Here is a 15,093-nt window from a genome sequence, read left to right on the forward strand (position 1 = left end):
TACTGCCACTGTTTTCTCGACCCCGAAATGCCCAGCAGCCCGACTGTAGTGTGCTTCCCAAATCATCTTGGCACGCTCGCTTGAAGGAACACAAAGGTGACCGAGGTGGCATAATAGGGCATCCTGGAGGTGAAAATCTGCAACATGCCGACCCTCCAAGAGTGTCTGGTATGTGTGGCCGAATTCTGGGTCGCTTTTGTAGAGAAGTGGCCAATCAGAAGTCTCGTGCCCACAAGAGTTGAGCACGGTGGTTAACGCCATGATCGGTGGTCGACTGAGGCAATCTGCAACATTATTGGTGTTGCCCTTCTTATACTTGATATTCAAGTGGAACTGTTGCAGGTATGTAGACCACTTCTGATGGCGATCATTCTGCAATTTCCCTTGGGTCTGTATGAACTGCAGGGGTCGGTGGTCTGTGTGGATGACCGTTTCCTTCCCCAAAATGTAATGCTTCCATTGTCGGCAGGCCTGTACAATGGAATACATCTCTTTATCATAAGTGGGGTACTTCCGGACTGTGTCTGAAAGTGTTTCACTGTGATATGCCACTGGATGTCCATGTTGAGTAAGGACTGCCCCAATAGCATAGTCAGAGGCATCTGTCTCGACCTCAAATGGTTGTTGTAAATCTGGTAACGCGAGCACTGGTGCCGTGCAGAGGCGATCCTTCAACTCCATGAATGCCTTCTGTTGAGATTCAGACCAAAAGAATTTTGCTTTCGCCCCTCCCTTGGTGACTTGACTCAAGGGCCAAGAAATATGAGAAAACCCCAACACAAACCTGCGGTAGAAGTTGGCAAGACCTAGAAAGCTGCGGAGCTCTGTTAGAGTGGTTGGAGAGGGCCAATCCCGAATGACTTGGATCTTGGCTGGATCGACATGCACCCCCTGTTCATCAATGATGTATCCCAGATACTGAACCTGGGTCATGCCAAAAGTGCATTTCTCCAAATTGGCACATAGCTTGTGTTGCCGCAGTGTTTGGAGAACCTGTCGGATGTGGTGGAGGTGCTCTTCCCAACTCTGGCTGAAGATCAGAATGTCATCCAAGTATACTACTACAAAGGAGTTGGTGAATGGCCGCAAGATGTCATCCATTAGCCTCATAAAGGTTGCAGGAGCATTCGTCAATCCGAAAGGCATAACCAACCATTCGAAGAGGCCCTCCTTGGATTTGAAGGCAGTCTTCCACACATCAGAGGGTTCGATTGGTACCTGGTGATATCCTGACTTCAGATCGATCTTGCTGAAATATTTCGCCCCCTTTAGTTGGTCTAGGAGGTCATCAATCCGCGGGATCGGGTACCTATTACGGACAGTGATCTTGTTCAGCGCCCGATAGTCAATACAGAGTCTCCACGTCCCATCCTTCTTCTGTACCAACACGATCGGGCTCCCACAGGGCGATGAACTCGGACGGATGTGACCTTTCTGCAGGAGCTCCTGAATCTGCCTCTTGATTTCATTGTTCTCCAGAACGGAGCGCCGATAAATTGGTCCATTGGGTAGCGGCGCACCTGGGGTCAGATCGATGGAGTGCTTGACTTGACAGTGCAGAGGAACCCCTGCCGGGGAGGTGAAGATGTCCTCGTACTCCTCCACAATCTTGTCCATCTGTAGTTGTCGTGCAGAGGGACCCCGTCTGGAGGCCGCGGCCACTGTCTTCTTCTTTCCTTGAGGGCGTATCATCAGGAAAACAAATTTCCTGGTTTTGGAAATGATCTTACTGCATTGTTTTGCAGTAATCAAAGAGATGGCGGTAGGTGGTGCTACCTCTGGTATCCTGAACAACTTATTTCCCAATGTAATAATAACAGCACGGGGCCTTGATTCATACACAGCATGTCGCTTCCACAAGTATGGTTGTCCTAGTAATACATCACAAACTTCAAGGGGAGCAATGTCACACAATACCTCATCCGTGAAGGGCTTGATGTTGTATGGAAGGCGACACTGCTGGCTCACGCGAAGATCTCGTCCTTGGTGAAGCCACCCAATGGTGTATGGTTGTGGATGTGCTGTGGTCGGTAAGCCCAACCGCTTCACGACCTCTGCCGAAATGAGGTTCTTTTGACTCCCGCTATCAACAATGAACTGTATCGGGGAGCCCTTTACCCACATCTGGGAGTGGAAGAGACGCTCCTCCTCCTCTGGATCTTCGGGTTCATTTTTCTGGATCTTTGCGGTAGCAACAGTGGCGCTGGGATCCGCATCAATGATCTGCTTCCCTTTTTCATACCCCTTATCGGGTTCTGACTCAGAGTCGGAACATGCATCTGATTCTGAAACCTTTAGCTCAGCCACCAGTGACTGCTTGGCCCGACACTCACTTGTGTTGTGAGTGGAGCTCTTATGGAACTCGCACCATTTTCAAGTGTCCTTTCTCGGCTTCGCGGCGCTGTTCTTTGCTTGCAGCTTCGACTGGTTGTCTTGGGCTGTCCCGCCTTGGCTTTGTCCTTTGTTCTGTGAAGGTGCCCTGCTTTGGATTCGCAGATCCAAAGTCTCGCTTCTTTTGTTTAAACTTCTGCTCGACCTTGACGGCATATCGGTATGCTGCGCCGAGCGAGGGGATGTTTAGGAATTGTATTTCTTCCTGGATGTACTTGTGCAGGCAGCCACGGTATTTGAGTATCAAATGTTGCTCTGAATCCTTGATACCCAACTTTGTGCGAAGGGTATGGAAAAGATTGGTGAACTCCGGCACGTCTTGGTCCCTTCCCTGCCGCAGCGTGGTCCACTTTATGTATTCATCCTCATAGCTTCCAACAGGGTAGTACTGCTCCTTGATGGCATCCCGGAACGAATCCCAGGTGGGTGCGGCTGAAAATAGTGAGCCAGTACTTTCATCCTTCTGCTCGCAGTAGGTTTCCCACCAGTCCTTGACGTGGGGGGCTGCTTTGAGAAGAGCAAAAACAATCTTTTCCCGACTCGAAAATTCATGAACAGAAAAATAACCCTCTAGCAGATTTAACCATTTATCTACGGCATCTGCGTCTATCTGACCCTCGAATATGGGGATTTCAAAATTAACTTGTACCTTAAAGGGTGTGGCGTTTCCAGAGTAGCTGCTGGAAGCCGATGCGTTGCTTCTCGGTAGCCGCTGAAGGATCTGAGCAAAGCTGTCCATCATCGCGTTCCGTTGTCGCTCGAGGGCTTCTTCGAGCAAGATTTTGATGGGATCTCCTGCCCCCTCGTCTTTCTTCTCATCCGCCATGGGAGGCCGTCGGGATTTGCGAGGCTGGTCTTGCAAAGGTTCAACCAGTTCAAGCCCTAACTCCTTATATCCCGACCTTGTTGGGGACATGCAAAGAAAAACAGAGAAAAAGCAGACCAGTCTGATACCACTGATCCGGATTTAAACAGGAACGCAACAAATTACAGAGATAACCATATACACAAAGATGCAGCGGAAATAATACTTCATTTCATTAATGGAAAATACTGAAATATGCTTACAACCAGAAATGGAAATAAACCAGCTAGGGCGATGGTAGCTTATCTCTGAGAAGAGATGTGATGGCTACATGCCTCTGAACTGTGTTACAATGAGGCTCGAAGGCCTATTTATTGTTGAGAAACAATGGAAAACCCTTAACATTCCAAAACCTAACCCTAGGAGATGAAACGCCAAACTGTGGGCCCCGTTTGGGGTAAATTGGTACATCAACTTCCCGGGGTCGTAACTTTGGCATATGATCTCCGTTTGACGCATACAATAGCTCGTTAGAAAGATCTATCCGAGCACTACCATTGTTGTTCCATGGACCCATGTTGCCCCCGGATTCCCCAAAAAATGTCGTTTAGGGCCTCAAAATGGCTTCGAAAGTTCAGGACCCGAAAAACTGCTAAAAATAGTAAGTTGTGCTACAATTAAGGAAACTGAAAATGCTGAGAAAGACAATGGTGGGGGTCCAGGTGGATTTGGCAGGTGGCCACCAATATCCACCTGGATCAGTCTCTTTCGAGGTTCCGCTAGCTCAACTGTGTCTGCTTTAACTCTTCTTCATGCCAGAGCTAGAAAATGCAACTTTCAATTTCCAGTCTCATTGCTATCAGCAATGACAGTCAATGAGTGTCTCCGGGGTATCCCCTTTTCCCAATCTTTAGAACATTCTGGATGTTCACTTTCCCAAATAAGAAGCCATAGACATTCAACCAAGAGTGGCCCATCCGAACTAGAAAGAACACCTGTAGGTCGGCCTTCACGTACACAACAAGTTGAAATTAATCCATCCATGTTTGATTGTTGGAATAGCCAAGTATTTACAGAAGGTAGTAATTGCCCAGTGGTTTACATTTGAAATGGAATATACAACTATCCAAAAACCAGGAATTCTTCAAGCCAAATGGCATCACATTGTACACAATCCCTATTTAGGCACATAGTCTTTTTCTTCTCTTCTTCTGCAATCAGCAGTCTTTTTCTTCTCTTCTTCTGCGATTAGCACTTGGTGAGCACAGGCTAGTAGAAGATGGAATTCTTATGCATAGGGACAGATTTTATGTGCCAAACTCTGAAAGCTTGAAGAAGTTTACATTGAAGGGCACCTGATTTGTACATCTGTTGACACTTGGTATATTGACACTATGTTTGTTGGTTGTATATTCCTATAGGCTTTTATAGAAAGTTTACGTAGTACAGGAATGGTTTGTAGATATTATTGATATCTGGACACAAAAAGCATATGCTGAATAGCATATACTACATGTAATTTTTCACCATATTAATGAAAGATTACGATTTTTCCGGTGGAAAAAAAAAAAGAAAGTTTACGTAGTTTTCTATTTATGAGGACAAATGGTTAGTGACATGTCTACTAGGTCACCTGATCTGTGAAGGTTTTCAATTTTGCAGCTGAAGTGTCCTAAATGCATGCTCTGTTCACTGGAGATTGAGATATATTCAACATTTATATTCATAACATTAAGCCAGATGTCTAAAGATTTTGTTGGGATCCTCCAAGATGACAAGTCTTCTCCACTAATTTTGCAAGTTTGAAGTAATCTCTAGATGTATTCCAAAATTGAAGAGTGAGCTCCAAAGTGGAAACATCAAGCTTCAATCGTGAACTGTTAAAAACTTCCAAAAAATAAAAACTTGAAAAGAGAATATACTTATCTCAGTTACAGAGTCCTCTGTTAATCTCACTTATAGAGTCCTTGTTTGTTGTTGTTCAACTCATTAATCACTGTTAAACATGTTATATAAGTTCAACCTAGCCTTTGAAGAGATCTGCCTATAAGGTCTTATGTCTGACTCAAAATAACATAGCAGTTGATGTTTAATGGAGAATTGGGCATGTTTTGGGAATCCAATCGTAAGCTTTTCTCTAGTCTTGTTCTTAGTCCCAATCAAATTAAGAGTCAACTCTCGAGTTCTGAATGAGATTGAGTCAATGCCCAAGTACTTTCCAAGTCAGATCTCAAGTTTCACTTACTGAGTCAGATTTAGCTAGGCTCTAAGTGGGGCAGAGTCAAACCAAGTGAGGTAACCATGGCTGCAAATTGCCTCGTAGAGGAGTGCAGTAGAGTATACCTCCATGTTTCCGCTTCATGAATGTCAATAGGTAACCGGATTCATTGATATACCCCGGTGAATCCGAATCCCGTGTGTCCGATACGATTCACTGGAAAATCGTATCCCAAAACCGGATTCGACAAGTCCGACTAGGATTCGTACAAATCCTGTACGAATCCCGTACATGACCAGCGAATCCCGATTTTAGGATTCGTATCCCAGAAAAGTGCCTGCTGCGGGTTAAAAAGCACACATTTCTTCTATTCTTTCATGTTGTTTGTCATTTGTATTTGCATTGTTTGAGTTGTTTGCAAGGAGATAAGGGTTTGGAGCAAGGAGCTAAGGGAGTAGAGCATTCGGCAAGGAGATTCAAGCACCAAGTAAGTGCATTTCAACTCCATTTTTTTGCATTTCTTATTCTATTACAACAGTTTGTATATGATTTTTTGTTTACAAATTTGTGCATGTTTTGTTCATTTTTTTTACAGTATTCATGGCTCAATCAAAGGCAGTAGTTAGGGGGCAAAGGAAGGGCAAGAATGTCTCCATTGGAGATGCCCCTTCTCCCCTAATATCATCAAAGTCTGCTGCAAGTAATGTTGAGGGAAGAGGAGGACCTAAAGACAACATTGAGAAATATCCCTTGTGGAAATATGTCACAAGAGAGGATGGGACAAGCACCAAGGGGAAGGGAGGAGGCAATGTGCAATGGAGATGCAACTTTTGTCACATTGCTTTCAAAAGCACATATTTCCGTGTGAAAGCCCATTTGTTGGCTTTACCGGGTTGTGGGATTGGAGCTTGTAAAGTTGTTCCTTTACAAAAGAGAAAAGAATTGGAAAAGGAGTCCACTGTTGGTATGGAAAATGTGGCTTCAAAATCAAGAAAACCCAAGAATGAAGACCCCCTTCCATTTTTGAGGAAAGCCACCACCAAATTTCCATTTGAGAGTTCTATTGGGGGACAAGCAGCAAAAAGAAGAGCAATTGCACTTGGTCCAATGGACAAGATTTTCCAAAAAGAGAGACGGGAAGAGCTTGATCTCACCATTGCCTTCTTCTTCTATCAAAACTTCATATCATTTAATGTTGCACGCTCACCTCTATTTATTGAGATGTGCCGAGCTCTAACTCAAGGGGCTCCATCAGGGTATGTGCCTCCTGGGTCAGAGAAGCTGAGAACCACATTGTTGACGAAGGCAAAAAAAGAGGTGCAAAAAATGCTTGAGCCTATTGTAGCATCATGACCAACATCTAGGGTTAGCATTGTTTCTGATGGATGGACAGATCCAGCACGACACCCAATCATCAACTTCATGGTGTCTTCCTTGAATGGTCCAGTTTTCATGAAAGCAGTGGATACACTTGGAGAATACAAGGATGCACAATTTATTGGTGAGTTATTTATTAAAGTTATTGAAGATGTAGGTGTTGATTCTTGTGTGCAAATCATTACAGATAATGCACCTGTTTGCAAGGCTGCTGGCATGATTGTGGAAGCTAAATATCCACAAGTGTTTTGGACACCTTGCATTGTCCATTCATTGAACTTAGCACTGAAATCCATTGCTTCTGATGTGCTTTGGATTGGTAACATTATTGAGGATGCACGACATATCCGTAACTTTGTGCAAAATCATACAAATGCCCTCACTATCTACAAGGAGTACACCAATCTATCATTGTTGAAGATTGTTGATACACGGTTTGCCTCTTCATTCATGATGTTGAAGAGGTTGAGGGAGGTCAAGACTGCTCTTGGGTCCATGGTTATTTCTGAGTTTTGGTCTTTTTGGAGAAAGACAGATCAGGTAGCCTCTAAAAGAGTGAAGGACACAGTGTTAGATGATGCTTGGTGGGAGAGGGTAGATCTAATTATTCAGATCATGGACCCTATCATTTCTTTGCTTCGATTCGCAAATACAGACAAACCCATCCTAGGAGAGGTTTATGAGGGATGGGATTCCATGATTGAGTCTATGAGGAGCATTATTCTACAGAGTGAGTGCCCCGAGTATGAGACATCACCAGAGGCCTTCTGTGATACTATACATGATATTATTGTCAGCAGATGGGACAAGAATTGTATACCTTTACATCGTTTGGCTCACTCATTGAACCCCAAATACTACAACCATGATTCATTGAATGGTGGACCTTCCCGCAGATTCCCTCCTCACATGGATGGTGAAATCTCATAGGGGAGGAAAGAGGCATTCATGCGGATTTTTCAGGATAGTGCATTGCTTGATGAGGCGGAGGATGCCTTTGCAGAGTTTTCCACTGGCAGTGGTCGATTTGGAGGTTATGATGTGTTTAGAGAGGGGGGCTAAGAAGCCCTATTCTTGGTGGGCAAATCATGGGGCAACAAGCCCTCCTCTTCAGCAGTTAGCCATGAGGCTCCTCTCTCAGGTGACTTCATCCTCTTGTTGCGAGAGGAATTGGAGCACATATGGGAATTTGTATAGTGTGAAGAAGAGCGGGCTTGAGCAGGCCAGGGCAGAGACAATGGTGTATGTCCACACCAACCTTCGTCTTATTTACAGACAAAGGGAAGAGTGGTTGAGGGGAAAGACAAAGATGTGGGGTGTCTTTCCTGATGATATGGGTCTGGACACCAGTGTTGAGTTGGCATTGGCAAACATGGATCTCAATGATCCAGTGCTAGAGCCTGTTAGATTTGATGACTTAGAGGGGTCATCCTCCACACCAGTAGATGCAGAGGCGACTATGGATACAGGGGAGGAGGAGGATGCAGAGGAGAGCAGTGGGGACCATGATGATGAGGACATTGATGCTGATTCTAATGCTGATGATGAGGATTGATGCCTTGAGGCTTGTATACCTGTAGTTGTTTTATATTTTCTATTTCTATTTGCCATTGGCATTGCACCAGCACTACCTATGTAACACATTTTGATTTGATGACTTAATGAGAAAACTACAGTTGTCAGTGTGTTTATCTTACTATCTTGTAGTTGTAAGTTGTCTTTCATTTATGAATTATGAATCATGATTTATGTGACCACTGACATGTATTTGAATTTTGTATGTACTATGCATGCTATAGATGAAGATCTATGTTTGAAATCAATAAATTTGTATCATTAATTAAAATTTGTGTAAGAAATATCTAATTTTTAATATATATATATATATATATATGAATGAATAAAATAATATATAATGAATCCTACGTGTCCTGTTCGGGGGGGGTCAACGTGTCCGAATCCGACCCTACGAATCCTGAATCCTACGAATCCTGAATCCCCGTGTCAGGTGACTTAGCATATTATGTATATATAGACAAGATTCTAAATGCTCCCTCCCTAAAAAATAGAAGGTTTCGGGCGCGTGCTGACAATGCAAGGAAGGTGCCTCGTGCTTATCTGATCCCTGCTACTTGATATCATGTTTAAGGGGAATTGGGTGCTAAAATATACATGGATCATAAGTTTGAAGGTCTTCGTACCTCCGAGAAACCACGTATTCATCCTTTTTTGAGGGGGATAGAGTCTTGGATATCTTGAAAAATTGGGGATCTTATTATGTGCCCATATTGCAATCCTCTACCTCAGATAGTTCTAGTTTTATGGAAGACAACCAACAGGCAACATTGTCAAACAATTTGAACTGTGTTTTGTATCGAAACATTCTTGTTTTGAAATATACAAGAAACACTCAATATTACCTTTGGAAAGTTACAGGGGTCAAACATATTATGTTAAAAGCCAAATTCAACAAATTTAGGTAGAGATAAGTGTCAATATAGAGAGCAGTGTCAACATAGAAGGGACTAACATAATTCATAAATGCAATCACAAGATTTATGTCTATTTTCAACTAAATAAGATCGATATTTATTCTGTTGGGTGTGCCAATTTACAGTGGTATAATCTACTAGGTTTCCAAAAACGCCCTACAATGTAGCTATTTATAAATATTCAATGAAAGTCATACAATGTAGCTATTTGTAAATATTCAATGAAAGTCACACAATTGCACTGTTGGATGCTATATTTAAAGATATTAATATCCGGTTGGGTGTGCCAATTTAAAGTGGTATAATCTACTAGGTTTCCAAAAATGCCCTACAATCTAGCTATTTGTAAATATTCAATGAAAGTCACACAATTGCACTGTTGGATGCTATATTTAAAGATATTAATGACCTTGCAATGGATCCTTTGATGAAAGCTATTCGAGTGTTCACTATTCAACTCAAATCTATTCCAATGTTCACTATTTAGCTTGGAAATGTGCAACTATCTTTCCCATCCCTGCTCCTGTTTCATATGCTCATTGTTTGGATGCAACAATTGACAGCCTTTGCTCTTGGCATCATGCCCTTGGGCAGGGACTTGTTGCTCGCAACCCACCTTGTTTCTATTATATTCATCTCAAAGTCAACCAGGTTTGGATGAACAATGCAATCAATTCAGTCGATCAAATGTTTTTGTTGTAAGCGAATCCTGAGAGGTGGCATAAAGGACCAGCAAACCAGTACAAATAATACACAAATAATTTAAATGAAAGCTCGTGTTCTGCCTCACTTCACAAGCAGATACACCTAGAGACATACGCGTGTGTTCCTTGCATGATAAAGTTTAAGAAACAAAAAGGAGTTAAAAGTTTGCAACAAAGATACAAAATGAAAGAGGGCTCATTGTGCCCGGCCTCATCTGTGATACACAACCTAACATCCTTCGATAATTTAGGAATGTTATGAAGATATGTTAAGAAATTAATAAAAAAATAAAATAATCAACTGGGATCCAATGGCCACATCTTAAATACACATGATAAAATTGTAGAATAAATCAGAAAATTTAAGGATGCAATATCACAAAACAACTAGATCATTAGAAAATGCCACTGACAACAACAAGGTTCAGTGATTCAATTTAACAAAGATCTCATAGAATTTGACTTTTCCCAGTGGGGAATTAAAATTGCCTATTTTTTGGACATTTTCTGAAATAAATATTTCAGTAAATTACATGATTTTTATTGGATATTCGCCTACATTCTATATGTATGATTTTCAAACCAAAATAGTTGCCTATAATATTATACATAGACTGAATCACTCTGACACTAAAATGTCTTCATAGACCTAAAAAAAAAAAAAAGCGAAGCTAGATGCCCTGTTGTTGCTGTATCATAGGAAAAAAAAAGGTGAAAACCTGAAAGAATTATTGACTAAAATCAGTGGAAGTGCCACTGACCTATAATTCTCAATTCTGGTGGGAAAAGGTGAAAATGAAAAAACAGCATCTCGTCTTATCTGAGATAAGCACCCTTACGATGCAACGCTCTTTTTGTAAAGTTTACTATCAGCAGTTTTGCTCCCCCACAACCAACCTTTCCATTAAATTCCCTTGTATTAATATTTTGGGAGTATTTTTGGTATTTCGTAACAGAAGTCATTTTAAAACAGAGAAAGAGAAGACTAAGAAACGCTCTGAGATTATCTGATCAGCATCACAGTTCATTGGGCAGGAATTGCCAAAAAGTACTCACTATCTATGCTTGTGAAATGTAACAGAACAAAATGTAAACAATACAAACTTTCAGGGTTTAGCAAGTTTCACATGAAGCATTAATTCATTTAGAAAAACAATGCAAACTTACTGGTCACCATGCCCGTCCACCAGAGAGGCTCTAGTAAGTATGAATAGCCTCCTACTCCTGTCAAGTCACAGAAAAAAGCTTAGGAGGAGGAACTTTTATCCCAAAAAGCATAACAATCCCAATTTACCTCCATAATGCATATCGCATCGCATGATCCCAATTTACCTCCATAATACATATCGCATCGCATATCGCATATGTTATGTATAACGTTTGCAAAACTCACCTGCACGAACTCCAGAGGTAGCTGCTGCCCTCTTGAGTCCCTTCTTCTTAATTATAAAACTTGCTCCTATAAAAGCGCTAGATAGCACAGCCAGAATAAAACCCGTGAGATTGTCTGAAGATAAAGCCATGTTAAGCCCCGCCTATTGGCTTCTCCAACCCCTCGTTACCTCGTGCCTTGCATGATTAATCGGTTCATTGAATCAAGCATGTTTTCACATGGTCATCTCTAAAAACTCAACCATTGGAACTATTCATTGCATGGAATCGCAACTTATGTTTGCATGGGTATCAGTAACAATTATTCATATTAAATCTGAAACCCCTCCTGGTACTGGAATTTCACCCAGACTCCATACACTTCTATGTCCTCGTGAAATATAACACCAGCCAAATCCGTGTAATTCCTCATAAAAAAGAACAAAACGAATGCCCAAAACAGATCTTTACACCAGTGGAATCCCTGTAATGCCGCCTAAACATGAAAAAAAAAAATCCCCAAAACCGATCCCTGTGATATTGTGTTGTTGTCGAGCAACGTTTCTAAAGGAAAAGATAGGTACGGTTGTTTTGTTTGTTTGCTTTCACAGATTTCGTGGTAGAACTGGAGATCCAAATCCCTGCCACTGCTCCATGATACATATTAATTAATAATTCTTGTTGTATACATGGATATACCTACCTACGGGCCACTTCCGAGAGCCCGATACTATAATGTTTCTGATTATGACTGGACTGTGATCTGTGGTGGGTTGTCTTTGTACATATGACGGGATTCCGTATAAAACCATATACTGGAGGTTAATAATAGACATGAACCCAGAAAATTCAGGTCATTTTATATTTAGCGGATGATTATTAATTCAAAAGAATAACCTTCCCAACTTCCGACCAGCCATGGCGTTCACGCTTCATTGGGTAAGGCAGGATCTTGTTTAGGTTGTATTGCCAAAACCCTTAATGGTTGGCACACATCAATCATATCGCTTTCACGTGAGTAGCTTTCTTTTAAGAAATGAAGTATAAAAATGCCCACATGTCCCATCCATGGCATCCTCATCTCATTAAAAAAATGCTCTCTCTTCCCATCCATGGTATCCTCAGCTTTCTTTCTTTACAAAATTTCGGCAATGATTATACAAGGAGTTTGCATTTAAACTCCCCATTGACCAATGACATACTAGTATTGTCCACCGACATGTTCAGGTTTTCTTTTGAATCTACAACCAGGTTGTATGGGAAATATGGAAGTTTAATATGGGGAGAGTTTTTGAATTCAGGTTTTTGTGATGGATATTTTGTAAATTGAAATTTTTTTGGTAAAAAGTCACATAAAAATATTTGAGTTTACGTGTTTCGAATCATCAGTGTGTTTATGGGTATAGGATGGCAAGGGTGTTTCGAATCATCAGTGTGTTCATGGACATAGGATGGCAAGGGTGTTTCGAATCATCAGTGTGTTCATGGGCACAGGATGGCACAGGGTGGTTCGGAACTTAGACTTAAAAAATTTCATGTGATTTTTTACCGAAAGAATTTCAATTTATTCAAGAAGTTGTTGAGTAGTAGCTTCTTTTGTTGGAAGTAATTTTGAAGATATTGCAAATAAGTGCTTTCCATTATTGCATGTTTATAAATTGTTTTTAAGTTTTTTTGGTTGGTTTTATGAAGTCTCTTACTTTTTATTATAAAATGTTTTTAATGTACCTCATTTAAAACAATGAATCTTTATGTTTCTTATTAATGGTTTTATGAAATCTCTTACCTCCCTTATTTTGTTGGTCAAAATATTTTTAATGTAACTCATTTAAAACAATCAATCCTTATGTTTCTTATTAATGGCTCTAGAAAAAATGAGAAAATGTGATCTTTATATAGTGTTTGGCCATGTAAGCAAAGAAATTGTTGTTAAAATTATCATTAAGGAATGTGATTGATGTGGATTTTTTTTAAGTTAGCAATTCAAAAGTTTGTCTTTTAATGAATTTTCTATTTTATGTTTAAATCCATAGTTCTATGTTTTGATGAGAAAGTTAATGTTTTAAAAGGGGAGTTGTCTTTCTACTTAGTGAGTATGGCAGGAAAAAAACTATGCTCAATGTTTGGTTTTAGGGCTTTTTGAACTTTTGTTTCAAAGTGGCAAGACCTTAGACCTTGGAAGTTTTGGCTTATTCTTCATCAATATCCCTATATGAGGAATGTTCCAAATATTTGTGAAAACGTTATCATGGGAGATAATTACCATGGAGTTGGGCACTTTGACCATCACAGCCATTATGAAGGCCTTGATTTGAGGTAATGTGGGAAGTTTCATATCTCAGCAATGATTAATATTCAATTGTAACAAATAAAAGATAGATGTATCATGGCTACTTATTACTTACATAAGGACTCAACCCTTCAATGGTTCCTCCATCTTCATGTTGGACCTTAAGATATCATAATGACCATTACAACTCCAAAATCATTCCATCTAATGAGGTGGACAAAGACAAATCCAATATTGTTTCCCTCTATGGTAACCTCAATGATGACCAAGCGGGATATTGAGTATCTAGTGGATACTAGTGACAAGTTGAAACGGTTTTTGGTCCCAAAGTATAACCTAAAACTACTTCTAATTAGTTAAGAGCTTTGTCTTTGTATGACCTATAGAAACAAGTTAATAGCCCAAGACCTATAGGCATCTTACAAGAGTGGAAACCTACCCCCTTATAGAGCACCAGCGTGTTATTTTAGGTGGACAAGTTTTGTTTGCACGTGATGATGTTGTTGTGTGTTGGGTTGGTGAGATTATATCAACAAAGGTTGACCCAATAGCCCTAAATATTGCAAAATATTTCCTTCTTTGGAAAAAAGCACATGATTCTTGTCCCACCGTTGGATTAATCCCTTTTACACAATACTCACAATAAATATGCATTATGAATACCTTATAATATAGCGAGATCCTAATTTTTTTATTACAATATTGATTTATTTTAAGGTCACAACCTAGCTAAACACCAAATTAATGTATGTAGACCCTCTTGTTTGTGGGACAATGAACCCCTTCTACATAAGAATTTGACTACTTAGTTTATGGAGGAGTATATACCCTACCCTCCTCCAAATTTGACTTATGACCTCAAATGAGGAAACACATGTTCTAAACCACTAGGTTCACTCGAGCTATCAATTGGGTTTAACTTGGGTGGTTGGGAGGAATATTATTCTCCTTGCCCAAGTTCAATTACCACAAGTGACATGTTGAGCACATAACAAGTATATTATTGTAATGGTTTGAGCCTTATTGTTGATTTGCTTTGTGTCTTCAAGATTATAGGTTTTACCCTTAGTACCATTCTCAAAATGAAAGGAAGTACTTAGGACTTTTCCCTAGGATTTATAACTTCGAAGGAAAAATTTCCACCTGAGTTATTAGAATTGTACTTTTACGGAAATCTTAACCTATTGTATCCATTAGAAAATACATATTTTACCTTATTGTTTGTGGTTCAAGAGAGAATCATATATCTTAGTGATGAAATAATATTGAATGAAATAAATAAAAGAAAAGAGATATGATAATTTTAAACACTAATAAGGTCACTTTAGTTTTGTTATTCAACTATTTGTTTTCTAATTAAAATTTAGAATTTAGAATTTTAATAATTTTAATTTTAATATCATTCAGAATATAAATATTCTTATGTCATGTATGCTAAGACATGT

At 40.2% G+C, this 15,093-nt stretch overlaps 1 protein-coding gene across 6 annotated transcripts in view; it reads right to left on the reverse strand.

Annotated features, from left to right (window-relative positions):
* The window catches only part of LOC149228371 (putative magnesium transporter NIPA3), a 52,450-nt gene extending 40,137 nt beyond the window's left edge, over positions 1-12,313 (reverse strand). For 3 of the 6 annotated variants that reach the window (XR_016247861.1, XR_016247862.1, XM_089378163.1), the window contains exons 1-2: positions 11,381-12,309; positions 11,155-11,211 (exon numbers count right to left, since the gene is read on the reverse strand). Coding sequence is in view for 4 of the 6 variants with exons in the window: in XM_089378163.1 (XP_089234289.1) it covers positions 11,155-11,211; positions 11,381-11,510 (187 nt within the window). In the remaining 2 variants the exon portion in view is untranslated. Of the gene's footprint in view, positions 1-11,154; positions 11,212-11,380 lie in introns of all 6 variants that reach the window. The other 3 variants (XM_089378166.1, XM_089378165.1, XM_089378164.1) reach the window with 3 other exon arrangements.
* Between the last annotated feature and the right edge of the window lie 2,780 nt (positions 12,314-15,093).

Source organism: Pinus tabuliformis, chromosome J (genome assembly GCF_031772625.1).
Source record: "Pinus tabuliformis cultivar Carrire ecotype Pingquan chromosome J, CPIR1, whole genome shotgun sequence".
Taxonomy (NCBI): domain Eukaryota; kingdom Viridiplantae; phylum Streptophyta; class Pinopsida; order Pinales; family Pinaceae; genus Pinus; species Pinus tabuliformis.